Here is a 17,728-nt window from a genome sequence, read left to right as displayed (position 1 = left end):
AATTCCCTGATTTTTTGTTGGTTGGTTGGTTGGTTTTTTAAAGTAATTCGGTTTTCACTGTTTTACACCTTTTTTTCAGTTCAAATCCCTATTAACCAGCATGAGTGGGGAATGGTCCATTCCCCACTTGTGCTGGTTAACAGGGATTTGAACTGAAAAATGGGTGGTGCCGGTAAGCTAAAAGTGCCTCTGTGCTGGTTACCTGAGGGACAGGTTTTCAGCCGGATGTGGCGGCAGTGACATCTGCCACATGCAGAGCAGGGGGCAAGGGGGTGGTGGTGGCTGTGCAGGGGCCAGGGGAGGGTGGATGGAGCCACTGCCTGGGGGTGTGGAGTTCCCATCTCTGACCCTGGGCAGCGCAGGCCAGATCATGGGAATTGCTCCCAGGGCTGGTGGGTGGGCAGGTCCCACCTGCACGCTGGCGGCTTCACCCTGCTCCAAGCCCTGCCAGGTGGGGCATGCAGGAGAGCCCGCCCTGCTCCCTGTGGCAGGCGCTGCACCTGGCCACTCAGCATGGGCCCATGAGGTGGAGCTGCTGCCTGGGGGCACAGGGCTCCTGGCTCTGACCCCGATGGGGCAGATGGGCCACAGGAATCACTCCCAGGGCAGGTGGGTCCCACCTGCACCCCAGTGGCTCCAGTTGCGGCCCTGTGCCGCGCACTAGTAGCTGCAAGCCCTGAGCCCTGCCCAGAGAGGAGAGGGGGGCAGGCGGGAGAGCCCAGCCCCACTCCCAATGTCAGGGGGCTGCACCTAGGTGCTCAGCACCCACCCGTGGAGCTGGAGCCACTGCTCGAGGCCACAGGGCTCCCAGCTCTGATCCCAGGAGGCTCTGGGTTTCGGGTCAGGTCCTCCCCCACCCTCCCAGTGCTGCTGCCCATCCTGAGTACTGGGAAGAGCCCGGTGCAGCCACTGGCCCAAGTGTGCAGTGGCAGCAGGCTGAAGCAAGACCAGGCTGCCACCTGCCATGAGCACCAGGAAGAGCTTGGGTCCAGCGGCAGCACCAGGCTCTTCCCTGTGCTTGGGGCATGTAGCAACCTGCTCTCATCCTGTGCACTGATCCAGGGGCACCCCCCCTCTCCCCACCCCCAGGAAGAGCCGGGCAGATCCTTAGCCCACAGCCCTCCTGGGGGGCGTATAGTAGCAAGAGCCACACCCCTGCACCCACTGACAGCTCCCTATGCAAGAGTTACTATGCTTACTAATTTCACATTTAATTAGAAATTCCAATTAGAGTAAAAATGGAAGTTGCCTTGAATTTCTAGTCTGGTACAATGGAAAGCTGCTGAATAGAGTTACCCTGCTTCAGAATGTAGGCCCAACTTCCTATGTAATATGCACACTTTGATAAATGTATTAAAGTTACGACTATGTAAATTATGGTAAAAAGAAAATCTGTACACAAAGAACAAAGACTCAGTTGCACACAGAACTTAGCTTGGAATTGTTGTACCTTTGTATGGCTAAAGTGAACCTTAATGTCTGAATATAATGTTGTGCTTAATGTATATGTTATGTATTTTTGGAAATATTTGACTTTTTGTTGTCAAATCGTGTTTTTCCTAGTAGTGTTATTTTATTTGTATGCACAGGTTATCATTCAGTACTTACTTACATATATAAAAGAGAAGAACTGAGTAATAAATTTTGTGTTTGGGTAATGTCCCTTATCTTTATTATTCTAGTTGCGGCAGCCTCCTGTTAAACGACTACGATTAAGAGGTGATTGGTCAGATACAGGACCAAGAGCAAGGCCTGAGAGTGAACGCGAAAGGGATGGTAATGTGTGGGGAGAGGAGGGTTGGGTTTCTTTTGTTAGTATTCCTGAAATGTACATATAGTTAAGATAAAAATTACCCTGAGTTTTTAAGAGTTGTGTCTAATTTTAGAATATATTATTCATAGTTTGACGCATTGAATTGACAATGTATTGAACATAGCAATTTTGAGATCATTGTGTATGTTAAGGCCATTCTCACTGGTATTGTTTCAACCCTGTATTTACCCTAACATGAGGGCTACAAATTGAGGCATATGTAAGTGGTACCCAAGTATTTGTTGTATTATATTAACGTAGCTTCATCTCTGTGAATTTTCATGATGTAGATCATGCCTTAAGTACTAGTAAGGGTAGAAGAGGAAATACTTTTATAACGGTAAAATCAGGAGATGCTGGGTCAAATCCGTAGGGTTCCTATGTTGGTTCTGATACTGGCTCATGAATAACCATGATTAAGTTGTTTAAAACTAACTTGAATTCCTGCCTCTGTAAAGTATTACTCAGGGTGCACACAAGCATTATGTTTCCACTGGGAGAATCACTGGGCATTTATACATGTGCTCTGGGAGTTAATTTCTCAGATATTCTCTGCTTCAACTGCCATTCCTACTTCCTTTCTTTGTGTTTGTACAATACTTTTACCAATAATCCTAAAACCCATAAATCACATTCATTTTTTTTTTAGTTTTATTTTTTTTCACATATCCTCTTATCTTGTTTCTTGTTTTTCCTTCTGTGTTCTTATGCTACTTTTATTGTAACACAGTTTAAACTTATCTTTCTTCAGTCAGCAATGATCTAATGTGGAAAAGACTTGAAAAATAGCTGGACTAGTTCCCTGAAATCTGGCCATATTTTTTTTTTTTTCATTTTTCTCCTCTTACTTTCCTCTTCCTGGGTTGATATGGTTTGACTGAGATGATCTAGTTGGGAATGGTCCTACTTTGAGCAGGGGGTTGGACAGGATGACCTCCTGAGATCCTATCCAACCCTAATTATCTATGATTCCTTTGTTTTCAAGAACTAATCCATGTATGTTTTCCGTTCCTTTTGTTGAAAGCTGTCATCTCCATATAGCACTCTGTCCTTCTCTCCTTAGGTGCATAGATACTTCCTTCCAGTATGTTGACTTAGGCTTCTAGGATCTATTGTAAAAGGGCAAGTGCCGGGGGGACAGAGGGCAGGCACAGGCATGGTGAGGGCAAGGGGGTCAGGCAGAGAGGTAAGAGGCTTGGGGTCTGGCCTCTCAGCCCCTGATGTTGCTTTCCCTGCCAGAGCACTTGTGGGCTGGGGTGGGAGAAAAACATTTAAGAGATACCTGAAATACTTAGAAACCTGTACATGGAAAATGAGAAACCTGTACTTGGAAAATTATAACAAATTTATATTTTTCCATGTATAGACTAATTATTGGGGATTGTCTTATAGACATCATGAATTCATGTAAATACAGTATCTCCTGCTTGTTCCATTTTAACTCCAGTCTTCCTCATCTTCCACCCCAACACACACTTTTTGAAAGTACAGTCTAATAAACATGTCCTATATCAATAAAATGAGAAACAAGAAAATTCAGTGCTCAAATTGCATTTCAAGTTAAAATGTGGTAATTTTGTTTTGAAAGATAGACTTCATTCTCAGGATCGATCATCTCATGTAACTTCAGCACTGTTCTCATATGGAAAAAGAAAGAATGCACTGGAATTCTTTCTTAGCATTTCTGTATTTACAGGGGAGCAAAGTCCTAATGTCTCGCTAATGCAGAGGATGTCAGATATGCTGTCAAGATGGTTTGAAGAAGCTAGTGAAGTTGCTCAGAGCAACCGAGGGCGTGGAAGATCTCGATCAAGAGGTAATTCTCCTTCAGAAAAATAGGTTGGAACAAGACTCTTTTGTTTTGTTTTTTATTAAGGATTAATAGAATGTTGATAATCTAACAAACTTGATGGGAAGCAGTAAAACAGACGTTAGATATCTGTGTTCATTTACAATATAAGCTTTTGGGGGCAGACTGGTTTTTATTTTAGTGTTTTGTTTACTGGGTTGAGCATATAATGTGTCAAATAAAGAAAAAGGTATTTTTTTAAAGTCGGTTACTGGTGGGGCAGTTGTTCTTGGGTTTTTTTTGTTTGTTTGTTTTGTGTTTTAAACCAAAGGTGGGGCCAGTCGACCAGATGCCCCTGTTACTAGCAGCGTGCCACCAAGGGGTGAGTCAGAGACTGCAATGGAAGTAGATGGTCCTGAACAACCTCCATCATCATCTTCCTCTACCATGTCAGCCCAAGCTCCTTCAACATCTTCCTCAATGGAAAGCCCACCCTCAACCTCCTTATTGTCATCTCCTGACAACGAACAAAGGCCATCTTTGGAGGCCTCTGCTCAACCTACGCTCCATCAGTCTGGTGAGGAGAAATAGTGCTGTATGTGGTGGTTTATTGGGAAAATTTAAAATACAAAAATAAGTTTTAGCTTTAGTACATTTTTAATAGTTCAACTCATAACCTTGAATGAAAACTAGGTATGTCTATTGCTACCTGATGATCCGAAGTGTGGCTATAAGGAAACGCTTTTCTGAAGAGCTCTGTTCTGACTCCAGCCCATTCTGTCACTGCTGCAAGATCAGTGGCAATATCAGTGATTCTTTTATTAGAAGAGAGAGCAGTTACCACCTTTATAGGCTGCTTGTCCTGCAAACCTGTAAAGGGCATAAAAGTGGCCCATGGATGCCACCTATAAACAGTGTTGTGACCTCCTAAGATTTTGTTATGATAATTGGTATATTTCTTTGAGCCCCAGTTGCCTCATTCAAGGATCTCCCCTTCCATTTTTATTTTAAAAAGTGAGGGGTTTTTTGTCTTGTGCTTATATAGACAAAATATGGAGACCTGATTGTACCCTAAGGCTCAAACTAGCACACACATTAAAATAGTTAAAGTTGTGTATTTTTTATTTAGGGGGAGGAGGGAAAGAAATGAGATTTTTTTTTTTGATGCCCGGCTCTTGTCTTGAACACTTGAGTTTGACAGTACTATGTAAGGTACCCTCTGTATCTGATATTTGTTGCAGGCGGTGTGTGTTATCATTATCAGAGGAGGAGATTTTCTCAGGTCCTAAATGGATGTGCTCGGGTGACAGATGAGGTTTTCCTATTTCCCCCACTCTGAGAAGCAGTCATCACAAGGCTGCTTCTGTTATACCATAGTGTTTTATTTGATGTGCTGTGATTGGTGCAACCAGACTCCCACCTCAAGACAGGTGCCAGAAAGGAGCAGGGCTGTTGCCTAAATATCAAAAAGAGTGGGAAGTTAAAGATTTAAGCTGGTATTTATTAAAGAGAATGTAATCATATAGCACAAACCTGATTCATCCTTATAGTAGGCTACCTCCTATGAAGGAATCCACATTACTTAGTCTGGTTGGCTTTCAGTGGTGCATAGTTTTTGCTCACAGCATGTTGATGTTGATATTTCATCAACCAGTGATTCAGCCAAAAACTCAAGCGCTCACCTATGTAAAATACAACAGGTTTCAGCTATTCTGGTCTTTGAGATAGATGAACACCAAAGACCACAAATTCCAGTGCTGAAGGCTGTGTTCTGTGCCATACTTTCCATATTAAGGAAGAGACCTATTGCAGGCCACGTTACGATAATGCAGGAAATCAGAATTTGATATATTTCTGTAACAGCATTTATTTAGTTTCTTTCCTAAATAACACATTCGCTTAACCAGATATACCTTTCTGCATTTCTTTGAATTGGTCTGAATTTCAGCAGAATAGTTTCTTAGGCTGGTATATGGAGTCAAATGACTGCTAAAATAAACCTGACAGAGCCCCGCACCTCAGAATTTGAAACCATCACTACTGTTGCATTTTTAAAGCTTTTATTTATTAGAAATCATTTGAGTATCATGTTAAGCTCTGGAAACGTATAGAAAATATTTTGTTCATGACTGCAAGGAACTTCTGGTCTTAGATACAGAACAATGAGTAAGTAAAGTAAGTGAATAGGAAACTTATTGCTGAGGGGAAACTAGAAATAATTATCACCTGAGCTGCATTTTAAGGAGAATTTTGAAGGAAGAGGAAATAGGGCTCTTGGAAGATGGAGAGGGAGTACAAGGGGCAGCACAAGATTGAAGGTATAAATATGTGAACAAGGGAGCAGTAAAGCAAGGGGATTGAGATGGGGTAAGAGATTGAAATTAGAGAGTAGGTATAGGTGAGATGTAGAAGGTGGTAAGATTTTGAATAGCAGAATTGTGAAGGTAAGGAAGAAGAATTTAAGTTAAAAAAAATAAGCAATGATTTGAGTGGGGTAACGGGAAAAGAAAAAGATGATGCCAGTAGCAGTATATTGAACGTAATGGTGAAAAGGACAAAGGCTAAGTGGAAGAAGATTGCAAAATATATAGATTAAGGTGTTACTGGGGAACAGGTCTGGAAACATCAGGAAGAAAATAAAAGACTTTTAGGATCAGTATGGAGAAAGCAATAACAGATGCTGGTTTGGAGAGGGGACTGCCAGTTTTTAGTGACATGTGAAATCAAGGTCAATCACCATGTTGTGGGTCAGAGTGACTTTCTTAGAAATAGAGCACGAATTCATGAGGAGAATGGATTGTTAGACAAATAGTTTTCATTCCTCACTACTGTAATTTGCTACATTCCCCACAGGCCCCTCTAATAATCTGTCCCTTGAAATTGTAAGTAAATATGCTTGAATGTAAAATGCATTTAAATCCTGGCCCTGCTGTGCTTTCAGCAGTGTTCCATGTGATGAACACCTGATTTCCTATCTTTGAAATGCTCATTATATCCTGTAGAATTTTTAAATGTAGCTCTGCAGACAGTATCCCAGACAAAAATAATACAGTGCTTGGAGCCTGGTCACATATTAAACCACTTCATCTGAAGCCTGCGCACATTATCCTGTTAGGAAAGTACAGCTGACACCACTTAAATGTGTTTCAGATAATCAGTAAACCAGGTTGATGAGCCAAATTTCAGGAAACTGTTTTTTCTCTTGAGGTAGCCTTCCTTTTCTAAGTGGGTGGAGTCATGATTGCTGGAAACTTTTATTACCCTATTATTTACAAAAAGTTGTTAGTATTGCTATAAAGCTAATGCACTGGTTTTTGCTTCACTCTTTTTCACTTCACAAAAGCTAGGCAATATCCAGTAACATGATAATTTTCACATTAATTTGAATAAGTACTCTTTCAAGCTACTTACAAATTATAAGGTTATGCAACAACACATATATAAAATGTAATTTAACTTTTTTTCTCTGCTCTACATTGCACAAACATTCTTTGTATTGAGTGATCAGTTAACTGGGGGGAAAAAATGAAATCCAGAGATGCATGTATTTTTAAAAACACTTTAATTTTGAACTAGAAAGAGAAAGTAGTGTAGCACTTTTCCCTTTACTCCGTTTTCTGGCAAGATATATTTTTGATCAAAGATTCTAATTAATTTTAAAACAATTTAATAACTTTGAAATTTATATAAAATTAAAAAACCTGTTTAAAATATGAGATGTAATTTTGAATAGGTTTTTGAAATTATGATCATGATTTATGGGTGGAGTTAGAACTAAACCAGTAAACATGCTGGAAACTAGAATTTTATCAAAAGTTTAGGCATAACTTTTAAAAAAAATTAAGTGACTTGAAGTTTTATTCACAGAGGGCCTTTATACATGTGCTTCAGGAAGGGGGGGAGGGGAGGAGCTTTAATTAGAGAGGCTCCAAGAGCTGCTCTAATCAAAGCGCCTAGAATGTTATGTGTATCAGCATCCCCCTGCTGCAAAATGGCAGTGGGGTGCTTTAACTAAAACTTGTTGAATCAGTGTTAGGTAGTGTCCCCCCTGCCACTTTTCAGCGTGGGGACACTAATCCATGTGACACTGGAGTCTGCTCCAACGCATTGCAATTGCAGCCCTTCAGATCAGCCTCACTGTCCATGTATGGGCAGCCAGAAACGTTGAGTCCTGTGGCATTTGTGATCCTGCTTCATAGAACATCATCTTTTCATGCCAGAAACTTTTAAGACACTTATTTTCCTTTTCTTCATGTCACATTTCCTCATCAGTAACCGAAGGGTTGGTTGTATTATGCAAAACTGATATTAGACTAGGGTAGTCGGACTCCAAGATCTAAGTAGGTTCTGGCTCTTCCAGTTATTTGCTTTATGACCTTGGGCAAGCAGTATATTTTGTGAAATAAGTTCTAATCCCTGTTTGCCTCACTGCATGAGGTTGTAAAGCTAAAAAATTATGAAGGCCTTTGAGATCCTTAGATGCTGTTTATTTTAAAGCATAAAGTTTTAGAATATTTCCATTTCATAGAGGTGTTTCTCTTTCTAAGCGGATTTCCTCATGTCTGCAAATTGTGGTATGCTTATGTGAAGATGTGCTGCTCTATAAATAACAACAGATACATTCTGTACCTTATTTTTTATTGTCAAAGCATAAAAAGGAGTAGAATATAAAGAATATTAGACTATAAGGAGGAATGTAAGAACATAAAGAGAAAAGACTTAAATTCCTAATTGTAGATTTCAGTTAACCAGAGGTAGGCTGTTTCTTGACGGAAAAGGGAAAATGTAGCAGCTATAACTGGTAAATAGGAAGACGAGGACATGGTGAGAGTAGTTGGGTTTCAAAACTGGTCTCTCATGAGAGGTTTCTTTAAGCAGTCCATTAGCAGGAAATCTTTGGTGATCCCTTGAGTTACTACTTTGTGGGACCAACTTCCAGTATTTTAAAATTTATTTTATGGTTTACAGTTGGGAGAGTAAAAATGAAGACTAACATAAAATACCTTGAACACTGTTATGACTTACTGTTTGCTCTTTGGAAGCCATGTCCTGTGACCTTTGTGCATAATCCCCGTTTCAAAATTATATGTTTTCCCATTTGGCAGGAAGGGTTATATCAAAATTCCATTTAAATAACTTTATGAAGTAAGTGACTTAAACTATCTGATGGATCAATATATGTTTAAGCTGTTAAATGGAGAAAATTAAATGTTGGCATAGCAAACAATCATGTAGCATGAACACTGAACCTCTTCCTGGGATTTATGCATTTAGGAAGAAAAAACCCCCGAATTTAAACACATTTTCTTTATGTTTCTAATTTGTTCGTTATTGGTAACCTTCTTCATAAAGTCGGTACATTGCTTTTATTCCTCTTAATAGCTGTTGCTTCATACTTGAGTCATTTTACATTCTTTTTATTGTATGTTCTATGCCTCTTTCTTTTACACCCTTTTTTCTTTTTCCTGTCTGTCAGAATTAATGGCACCTGAGTTAGCTATACTTCGTAGGGGTCTGCAGCGGCTGAGGCTTAAGAAGGCTGAACAACAGAGACAGCGAGAGCTAGCTGAGGGTTCAGCACCACAGTCCTCCAGCTCTGATCAGTCTTCCAGTAAGGGCTCCTCACAGGACCCTCAGACTTCAGGTTATCATTTGTCAAGGTTTCTTAAGCAGCTGATGTAGTTATAGTTTTGTGCTGCTGTTGTTTGCTGAGATGCTTCCCTTTAAGAATAAGATAGCTAATGCACATGCTGCTCACATACCTTGCATGTGGTGGTGTTTATCATCACATGATTAGAGAGATTAATTATGGTAGCTTCAACTTATTTTCTTGGTATTTTTGTGGCATGTAGTTATACATAAGACAGTTCTAAGTAGTAAGTCAGATCACTCAAATATTCCCCAAATAGTCACACTGGCAACTTTCTGGGAGGGTATTAAGAGCTGCACATGACCAGAACTGGGATAGCTTGAACAAAGTTTATTAGTTGTGATCTTGATGGAGTAATTCATGACACTTGGGACTTTTTAGTAGATAAGAGTGCATTGAAATATGGACTTCGCTCTTGGTACACTTGTTTTAAAACATTTCATAATAACAAGCCAGTACCAAAAAAATATAGGTATTTTTGCTCATTACTGAATATTTCCTTTACAACAAATGCTTCCATTCTGCTCATTGTCAAAATGCCTCTTATCAAAGGCTGCTGCTGTATCTTGGCTTTGAAATGTAAGGCAGACCACGTAATGCAGGTTTAAAATGAGATGGTATTGACTGTCAGGTCAAAAATTAGATTGAAAAAAATGCTAATACCAGTTTATAAATCCTTCTTACATATAAGTACATCTGGTTTTCCCAGAATTTGCTTATCATTCATTTGTGTTTGATATGGCAAATTTTTGTATATACAACACAGACATGTAAGATCTTTCCAGTTGTATTGCTCTTCCATGTAGGATGATCCATAAATTCTTTATGGGAATAGTATACATTTAAAATAAACCATAATCAGTGGTTGTAAGCAATTAAAAAATAATTGTGCCTGATTTGGTCTAAGATTCTTAAACCTAGGATTAATTAGCAGTTAATAGATGTTATGTAAGTCATTAATTAGAAATAGGGTACTTTGTCATGCATATGAACCCTTAATTTTGCAGTTCCTGGATTATGAATGCTTAATTTTTCAGTTTTAACATTTTTTCTAATAGGCTGTAGTTTTTGTATGGACTCACCTTTATGTTTAAAGCCAGATTGTCACTTTTATTTCCATTTAGCTCATTGTTGTCGTCATCATTATGTAATTATGGTACCATTTATTTGCTTCCTGATGTCTAGAAGACCTAGCCCTGGACCAGGATCTCATGTACCAGGCCCTATGCAAACAGCACAAAACTGCCCCTGCTCAAAAGAGTTAGCAGTCTAAATATTATTAAATAGTACTTTATTTTTCCAAAAGTTCCATTGAAAACCTGAGTAAGGGTGATGCAGTCTAGTTATTATCAACTAGCCAGATTTGCATGCCATGCTGATGTCATTTTATATACAACTTTGCAGTTTTGGTATCCCATTAGGTCACATGGGTTAATGAAGCCTCCAAGTGTATTCTATGAGGTGCGGCTTACTACATTCCAGCTATACGCTAAAAAGAGTGTAGTCATCTATCATTTTAAAGCGTTGAAATATTTTTAACAAATACCATGATTTGTTGATTGTGGCACAAGTGTGAATTGCCAACACATGGGTTAGTTACAGAACTTCCAGTTCAGCCAAGTAACAACTATATATAAACACATCTCTTTCTTTCTTCCTTAAGAGCCCTTCTAAATTTCAACTATCTGCCCTCAACATCCTTTGGAACTTAAAGATTTTTACAAAAAACAAAGGTCCAACATATTTTTGTAAGTGAGAAGAAAAAGCACATACCTCTGTCAAACCCTGAATTTTTCACAAAACAAAAATATAAGCTAGAACTAAAACATTTTGAGTGGTTACTGAGACTCCATTGTTCAGTGGGGAAGGTAAATGAGAATTTATAAGCTACTGAAAGCAGGGTCATATAATGGAAGAACTTACAGGACCTTAACTGTGGCCACATACAGATGTTCCATTTGTGCCAGGTTTCTCCTGGTTTAAAAAAAAAAAAGAGTGTATACAAACATTCAAAGGCTTTCTTGTGGAAGAACGTTTCTTCTGCAAGAATTCATCTAGTTACCAGAAAAAAGATCTTCCTGATTTATTTATTATTATTTATTTATTTTAGAGAATTGGATATAGAAATGGGTGAAGTTTTAGGGTTGGAGAAGGTGGGGGTTTTTTGGTTTTTTTTTAAATAAACTAAACAGGATAGTTTTGTTTCTACTATTTCAGTTTTTTAAAATTATAAATTACTAGGCAGACACAATCTCTCTATCTGACATTATTGCCTGAAGACTGGCTTTTGATTCTGTCTCTAAAAAAAAAATGTACTTCATTGTAGTGTTTCTCTTACAGAGTAAGAACTTGCCTTTTGTTAATTTGTGATTTGGCTCAGGCGCAGTGTCTTTAATGTTGTTTCACGCATCTAGCCTCTTGCAGCCCAGTCCTTGCTGTATATTGTCGACATGGCAGGGGTGGGGTGGGAATTGCCTTCATATATCAAAAAATAAGATAAAATGTAAAGGGCAGAAATTTTTATCAGATTAATAGGAAAAAAAATTGCTACATTATTAGGCTGTCTGGTAAATATTTAATTTCTACAAAAGATTGTTAATGATTGTATTTAAGAGAGAAAACTGAATGCGCAGTAAGTGATCTTCACTGTTCTGGGAAATGCTATCACACCTTCATACTGCTTGAAAAATGGGAAAAGAATTAAGTGTTCATTTCTGATGGACTCGATTGACATGGAGGGGAGAAAAGTTTTGCATCCTCTAATGGGGGGAGATCTCTTGTTCTATTTTGTACCCCAGCTGAAGTATTATGTAATTGCAGTGGCATTTCAGAAGCAGAGCATGCTTCCCATACTTAATTTTTTATACATTCTCTTATGCAGCACAAAAATTTTACTTAATAGACTAAGCAAGCACTCCAGTGTTGACCTGTTATACTTTTCCCACAGCATTTAGATGCTATACAAAATTAAAGGACAATATGCAAGAAGAGTGGATTATTCTAAATTGTTGTACCTGCTTCAACCTGCTATTGACAAAAGGTCATATGTGTCACCAGTTATCAGGGAAATGGCTAAAAAGATGTACAAGTAACCTAAAGATTGCTAAATTAGAATTTTGAAGGGGACTGAGGTTTTTTTCCCTTGAGAGCTTCTGGCCACCATTTTCTTAAGAGTTAAATCTGAAAAGTGACAGTAAGCATAAACTAGCTGATCACAAATAATATGTTTCATGGCAAGGGAAACATGTCTAAGGTTGAGAGAGTGCAGCATCATGACTGATTATAAATGAAGGCTTTCTGCTAGGAGTGGATGAGTGACTGAAATTATCAGAACCAAATTCTTCACTTGTAAATGCCAAGTCCTAAAAATGCCTCTAAATTCCTTAATATGCGATAGAGTGCTTATCACTTTGGGGAATTACATTTCACAAAACTAAGTACAAAAGTAAATATATATTTATTAGGTTCTCCATATTAATTTACAGTGTGCACAGTGTTTCTCAGACTTTTTAAAGCATCTTTCATTCCCTGCTTGTTACTTAGTTGACATGCAGATGTTTGTAGGGTGCCGTTGTGTTGGGAGATGGGTATGATTTTTTTATTTAAAAAAAACAAAATAGGTAAGCTGACCAAAAGATTTGTATATCATTTTTAAGTATTGATTGCCTTTAATTAGAAGTTTAATCCAGGATCCTCCAGCATGCAACTGAGTCCTAAATTATATTTTATCCTTTACATTTCTGTTTGAGGTTCTCCAAATATACTGCTCTCCAGCTCCCTTGCTAAGTGGTGCTTCAGTTTAGAGTATGCTGGGAACATCACAACCTGTGGTGAACTGCATTTGGATATAGATCCAGCCTGTGGAAGCTCAGGTAAGTAAGATTTTTCTGTTTGTTTTTTTAACTATATGGCACAGTTTTGCTGATATTCTTTTTTCAAAATCTTCATCCCAAAGGATTTTAAATAATATTTTTTCAGAATTTTTACAAAACCAAGCCATATATTAAAAAAAGAGGCACTTAACCTGACCTTCTCTAGGCTGGTTCCATGTTCCTGATTAGTTCCCTGCCTGAGCTCTGGTGTCCCAGCATTTTGAATCCTGCAGTGCCACTTGGAATGGGAGCTGGCGATCTGTGGCTTCGGGGGACTTGAAAAGGAGAGAAAAAGTGAGTTTAAAATAACTACATGTTGATTCCTTTTCTTTACAGTGCCACATGAGATGTTTAGCCCATTCTCTATTTGTTTTTTTAATCGCTTGGTGACTAAATGAAATATTTCGAATGCAATAAAATCAGAAATCACTGAGCTGAATTTTTAAAAGTACAGCTGATTTAATTCTGCCTTAACAGGAAGATGGTTGGGACAATGTAAAAATCTTCTTATTGCTAACTTCTATTGATTAACTCATGCCAACACCTATTTCTTATATGCGCTACTGTAAAATATCTACATTCCATTGAATAGCTATGTTTTGTTATTTTGGTCTGCAAAATTAGATATTTGAATTTGTTACTGAAGGTTTGTAAGTACAGAATAGACAAACGGTGGAGGTGCATATGATCCTGGTTTGAGCAATGGGTTAGACTAGCTGCAGCCCCATTTTTGTGAAACTGCAGTTAATATGGTAGTTTGGTCACATCCCAAATTACATAAAACTGAATTAAGGAATTGAGGTGAAGATTTTAGCATTGCCTACTTTTCTGGGCCAACAACGTATTTGACAGAATTCTTAATGATTTGTCATTTAAAGGGCTCCTTGTTATGAAAGAACATGTAAGCATAGAACAAGAACTGGAGTGCTTAATATATGGCTAGACTGTGACTAGCTATTTATTTTTGGGTAAGTTGGGAAGGAAGAGCATAAGAAGCTTTCATTGTCCCCATCCTTTTTGCCTCTTGTATAAAGGCTTATAGAAAAAGGTGTGTTAATGGTCCTGGATTCTACTCTGTGAGTGAAGCTAGCCTGGCATGACAGAAGAGGTGTGTGCAGCATCATTATATAGGCCGAGCTGTACACAGTGCACATGGAAGGTCTTCTAAGTTATGCTTCTCCACAACACCTTTTTCCTTGGACCTGTGATTTAAAATTATGATTCAGCTTACAGTTTAAATACTGCTGTGCTAAATTGTAGATGCTCCTATGAAGTATATTACAGTTCATGGAAAGTGCAATACTTCACTCCAGTGACTCATTTTTGTCAGAAAGTGCATCATTTGAATCTGTGGGAACATCTTGCACCATTTCATTTCCCAAAACAAGGTAGAGCAATCTGAAGGCCATAGCCTTAGTTAAAGGAATGGTCAGCATAATGAAGGAATGACCCTGCCATTTCACCTGCACTGCAAGGGAGGGAATACCATCTGATTTCTATTTGCATGGCGAACCTTCATTTCTCTGTTGAAGCAGAATTCATAGTTACAGTAGGGACAGGTGAGCCACCTCTGTTTCAGTAATGCCAGTCTTCACCTCCTGTAAACAGTATGTAAACATTAAATCTCTATTAGTATACTATGAATCACTTTATAATACAGGATATGAAATCCCTTTTTCATGTATTATATCTGTTCACAGCAGAAGACTAATGAACAGAACCACAATATAGTAGCCTAGGCATTGCTTGAAATACTGAACTAATTCATGCACATTGCCTAATATTAAGTGACCCAGAAATAAGATCTCTGTAGTTCTAAAAAATGACAAGGGAAAAAGTTTTCACAGAGGTTGCTTAATTTCTGTGTGAATGATTTGTGCATACCATGAAATAGGTATTATACCTTAGGTAATTAACTGATAATGTTTAATAGAAAATTCACTTTTTGATCTTAGTTGCTGTTCTGAATGTTTCTGCTATAAAAGGAGGCTTCATAGAAGTTTGTAAACAGAATTTTTGTGTTCATGAATTTTTATCAAATTACTGAGATTATAGAAGTGAAGAGTCTGCAGAACTATTGAATTTTCTAATATGCCAAGTATGAGATTTTGTTTTTTTCAGTATTTTAGGCTGCTTAACAGACTTAAAAAAAATAAAAAAAAAAAAAGCCCCCAAAGTATGGTGCTTTACTTCAAACCCTGTGTGCCTGCGCCAAACCCAGTGTGTGCCCAGAAGAGGCATCATGTTAACTGAACCTGGCTCTTCTAACATCTGTATAGATTTGTTGCTGTAGTGGGGCTTTTTTGGAACTTTTATCTAATAGGTGATTGAATCTGCTATTAGATAAAAGCGCCAGAAAGTCCCGCCGAGTGAGTTTAAAGTAAGGTGCTGCAAAGCCAGATCAAACTAATGTGCTGCTTCTTCTGATTAAGCACATTTTTTCACATCTGTCAGCAACCTCAGAGTCTACATTTTAAAAATCTTTTGCTACTATTTATGAACTCTTTTCAGTTCTTAAAACTTAACATTGTATAGTTTTGAATTGAAGGTTAAAGTATCTTTGAAACTGTTAGACTGTTATCTAAGATTTTAAACAAAACTGAGGGGGTGTTGCTCTTGTTTTGGTTTTTTTTTTGCTTGAAGAAGCAATTCAGTTTAGTTGGAGCATGAGATTTAAGAGTTGTGACTGTTTGCTCTTCCTAACATGAGTGAGGTTTAAAATATGTATTATAGTTTATTGTCTGGAATTAAACTCTGTCAGCTAATCTCAACTAGTTTGCCATAAAGAAGCTGATAAATATATTAAGACCCTGCCAAGAATTCATCTTTTTGGTTTTGATACTTAAGGTATGAGTTAAAATTCTTAGACAGTTGCTTTGATGTAGTGTTGTCAGCATACTTTTAGGGCAGATACTAAATGCTTGCCTGAAGGAATGCATAATGATTTGAAACATGGCTTTGCTTCTTTTAACACATGTAGATAATTACTGGCCTCTCAAGAAACAAATCCAGTGCTTTCTTACATTGCTGCATTATTTTAAGCTAACATATGATCGTGACATTGCTGTGCAGTTTTCTGCTGCTTATTTTAAGTTGAAATCTCATTTTTGTTTCAGATTCTCCTTCTTCTGTGGTTAACAAACAGCTTGGAACCATGTCACTTGATGAGCAACAGGGTGCGTGTGACAGGATATACACTATACCCAATCATAGCTTATTCCAGTGCATACTCCAGGCTTCCTTTTTAATTTGCATTTCAGGATGATAAACAGTCTAACATGCTGTTTATCTTCATAAAGTAGAATTCCTTAATTGTACCTGCAGTTGAAAGCCTCATACTACTCAATTATAAGCTCTTCAGGACTAGTGTAAACTAATAATAAAAAACAAAACAAAACCCAAACAAACCAAACTTTTGCCACCAACTTATTCTGCTTTTTATATACATAATGCTATTCAGTATACAATAATGAATATATATATATAATGATTCAATAGATAAGGATGCAATATACAGGGATGTGATCTGATGAAGAATCCCATGCATTCAAAAGTTTGTCTAACCTTATCCCAACCATATAATTGGTCCATTAAAAGGTATCACCCACAAAGATCCTTGCCTGTCATTCACTATATATGTGATGGCTTTACTCGGGTAAACTGTAAATGTGTTAAAAATATTTGGATTGCTTTAATCCAAAGTAAAATTACATTTTTTAAAAGCTGATGTTTATAGATGGCAAATTTCTGTAACCTCTTAGGAAGAGTCTCTTTTGTGAAACTCACTTTTAGCTATATATAGCAAGAGCAGTCTTACTTTATGGAGGAGGTGTTTACAGATGTCAAAGGAAATTTCATATAGGATGCTAACCTCCACTGAGCTACATTCTGCCTGCTGTTACATGTGTGTAACTAAGGGCAAAGTTGTGCCATTCTTTTTGATATATACTCCTTGATTTAAAATATTTCTTGATAAGAACAAAATAAAGTAGAAACTAGATGTGAGCCTCAAAACAGTTGCATACTTAGGATACCCCAGTAGTCTGTAGAATTTTACTGGAAGGCTGAGAGGCTTATCTGCTCTGATCACAGCTAGAACCCAGCAGTGGTGAAAATAAATCTGCAAGACATCAAAAAGCTTTTGGTCCCAGAAATCAGGCTAAGGTATAGGAGTTGTTTGTTATCTTTCCAAGTTGGTTAATTCACTTTAGAACTACCTTGTGTAATACTACAGGAAATTGCATAAATGTAGTAAAGTTCTAGTTGCAGTTTTCTATAATGCCTTACACTCTTGCACTTATGTGAGATTTTCTTTTGCAAAACCAGTTGTTTGTTTTAATATGCCATAGAAACAAAATATTTTTGTTTATTTAGAGCCTTATTGACACCTATTTTATGAAGCTTCATTTAAGTCAGCGACTTTCTTACCATAATCTGCCAAATCCCTACAAACAGAGGAGGCTGTCACCTGGATTGGTATAGATTAGGAATCTAGGAGAGAAGTAATGCTTTAGAAAATCTGTCTTGCATCATTTGGTTAATGGTGGGCGGGTGTGAAGCTGACCACATTCTGCATTTATGTTACCTTGTGCTATATGATCAAA

General features: G+C 37.9%; 1 protein-coding gene across 6 annotated transcripts in view; it reads left to right on the top strand.

The window, feature by feature from the left end:
* DCAF6 (DDB1 and CUL4 associated factor 6) overlaps positions 1-17,728 on the top strand; it is a 142,424-nt gene that overhangs the window by 67,671 nt on the left and 57,025 nt on the right. For 2 of the 6 annotated variants that reach the window (XM_090058935.1, XM_090058945.1), the window contains exons 8-12: positions 1,683-1,776; positions 3,510-3,629; positions 3,934-4,179; positions 9,079-9,246; positions 16,241-16,300. In XM_090058935.1, coding sequence (XP_089915061.1) covers positions 1,683-1,776; positions 3,510-3,629; positions 3,934-4,179; positions 9,079-9,246; positions 16,241-16,300 — 688 coding nt within the window. The remainder of the gene's footprint in view (positions 1-1,682; positions 1,777-3,509; positions 3,630-3,933; positions 4,180-9,078; positions 9,247-16,240; positions 16,301-17,728) is intronic. The other 4 variants (XM_090058962.1, XM_090058981.1, XM_090058952.1 and 1 more) reach the window with 3 other exon arrangements.

This window comes from Crocodylus siamensis, chromosome 1 (genome assembly GCF_052110815.1).
Source record: "Crocodylus siamensis isolate JL-2025a chromosome 1, ASM5211081v1, whole genome shotgun sequence".
NCBI classification, from domain to species: domain Eukaryota; kingdom Metazoa; phylum Chordata; order Crocodylia; family Crocodylidae; genus Crocodylus; species Crocodylus siamensis.
This window is presented reverse-complemented; position numbering and strand designations above follow the sequence as displayed.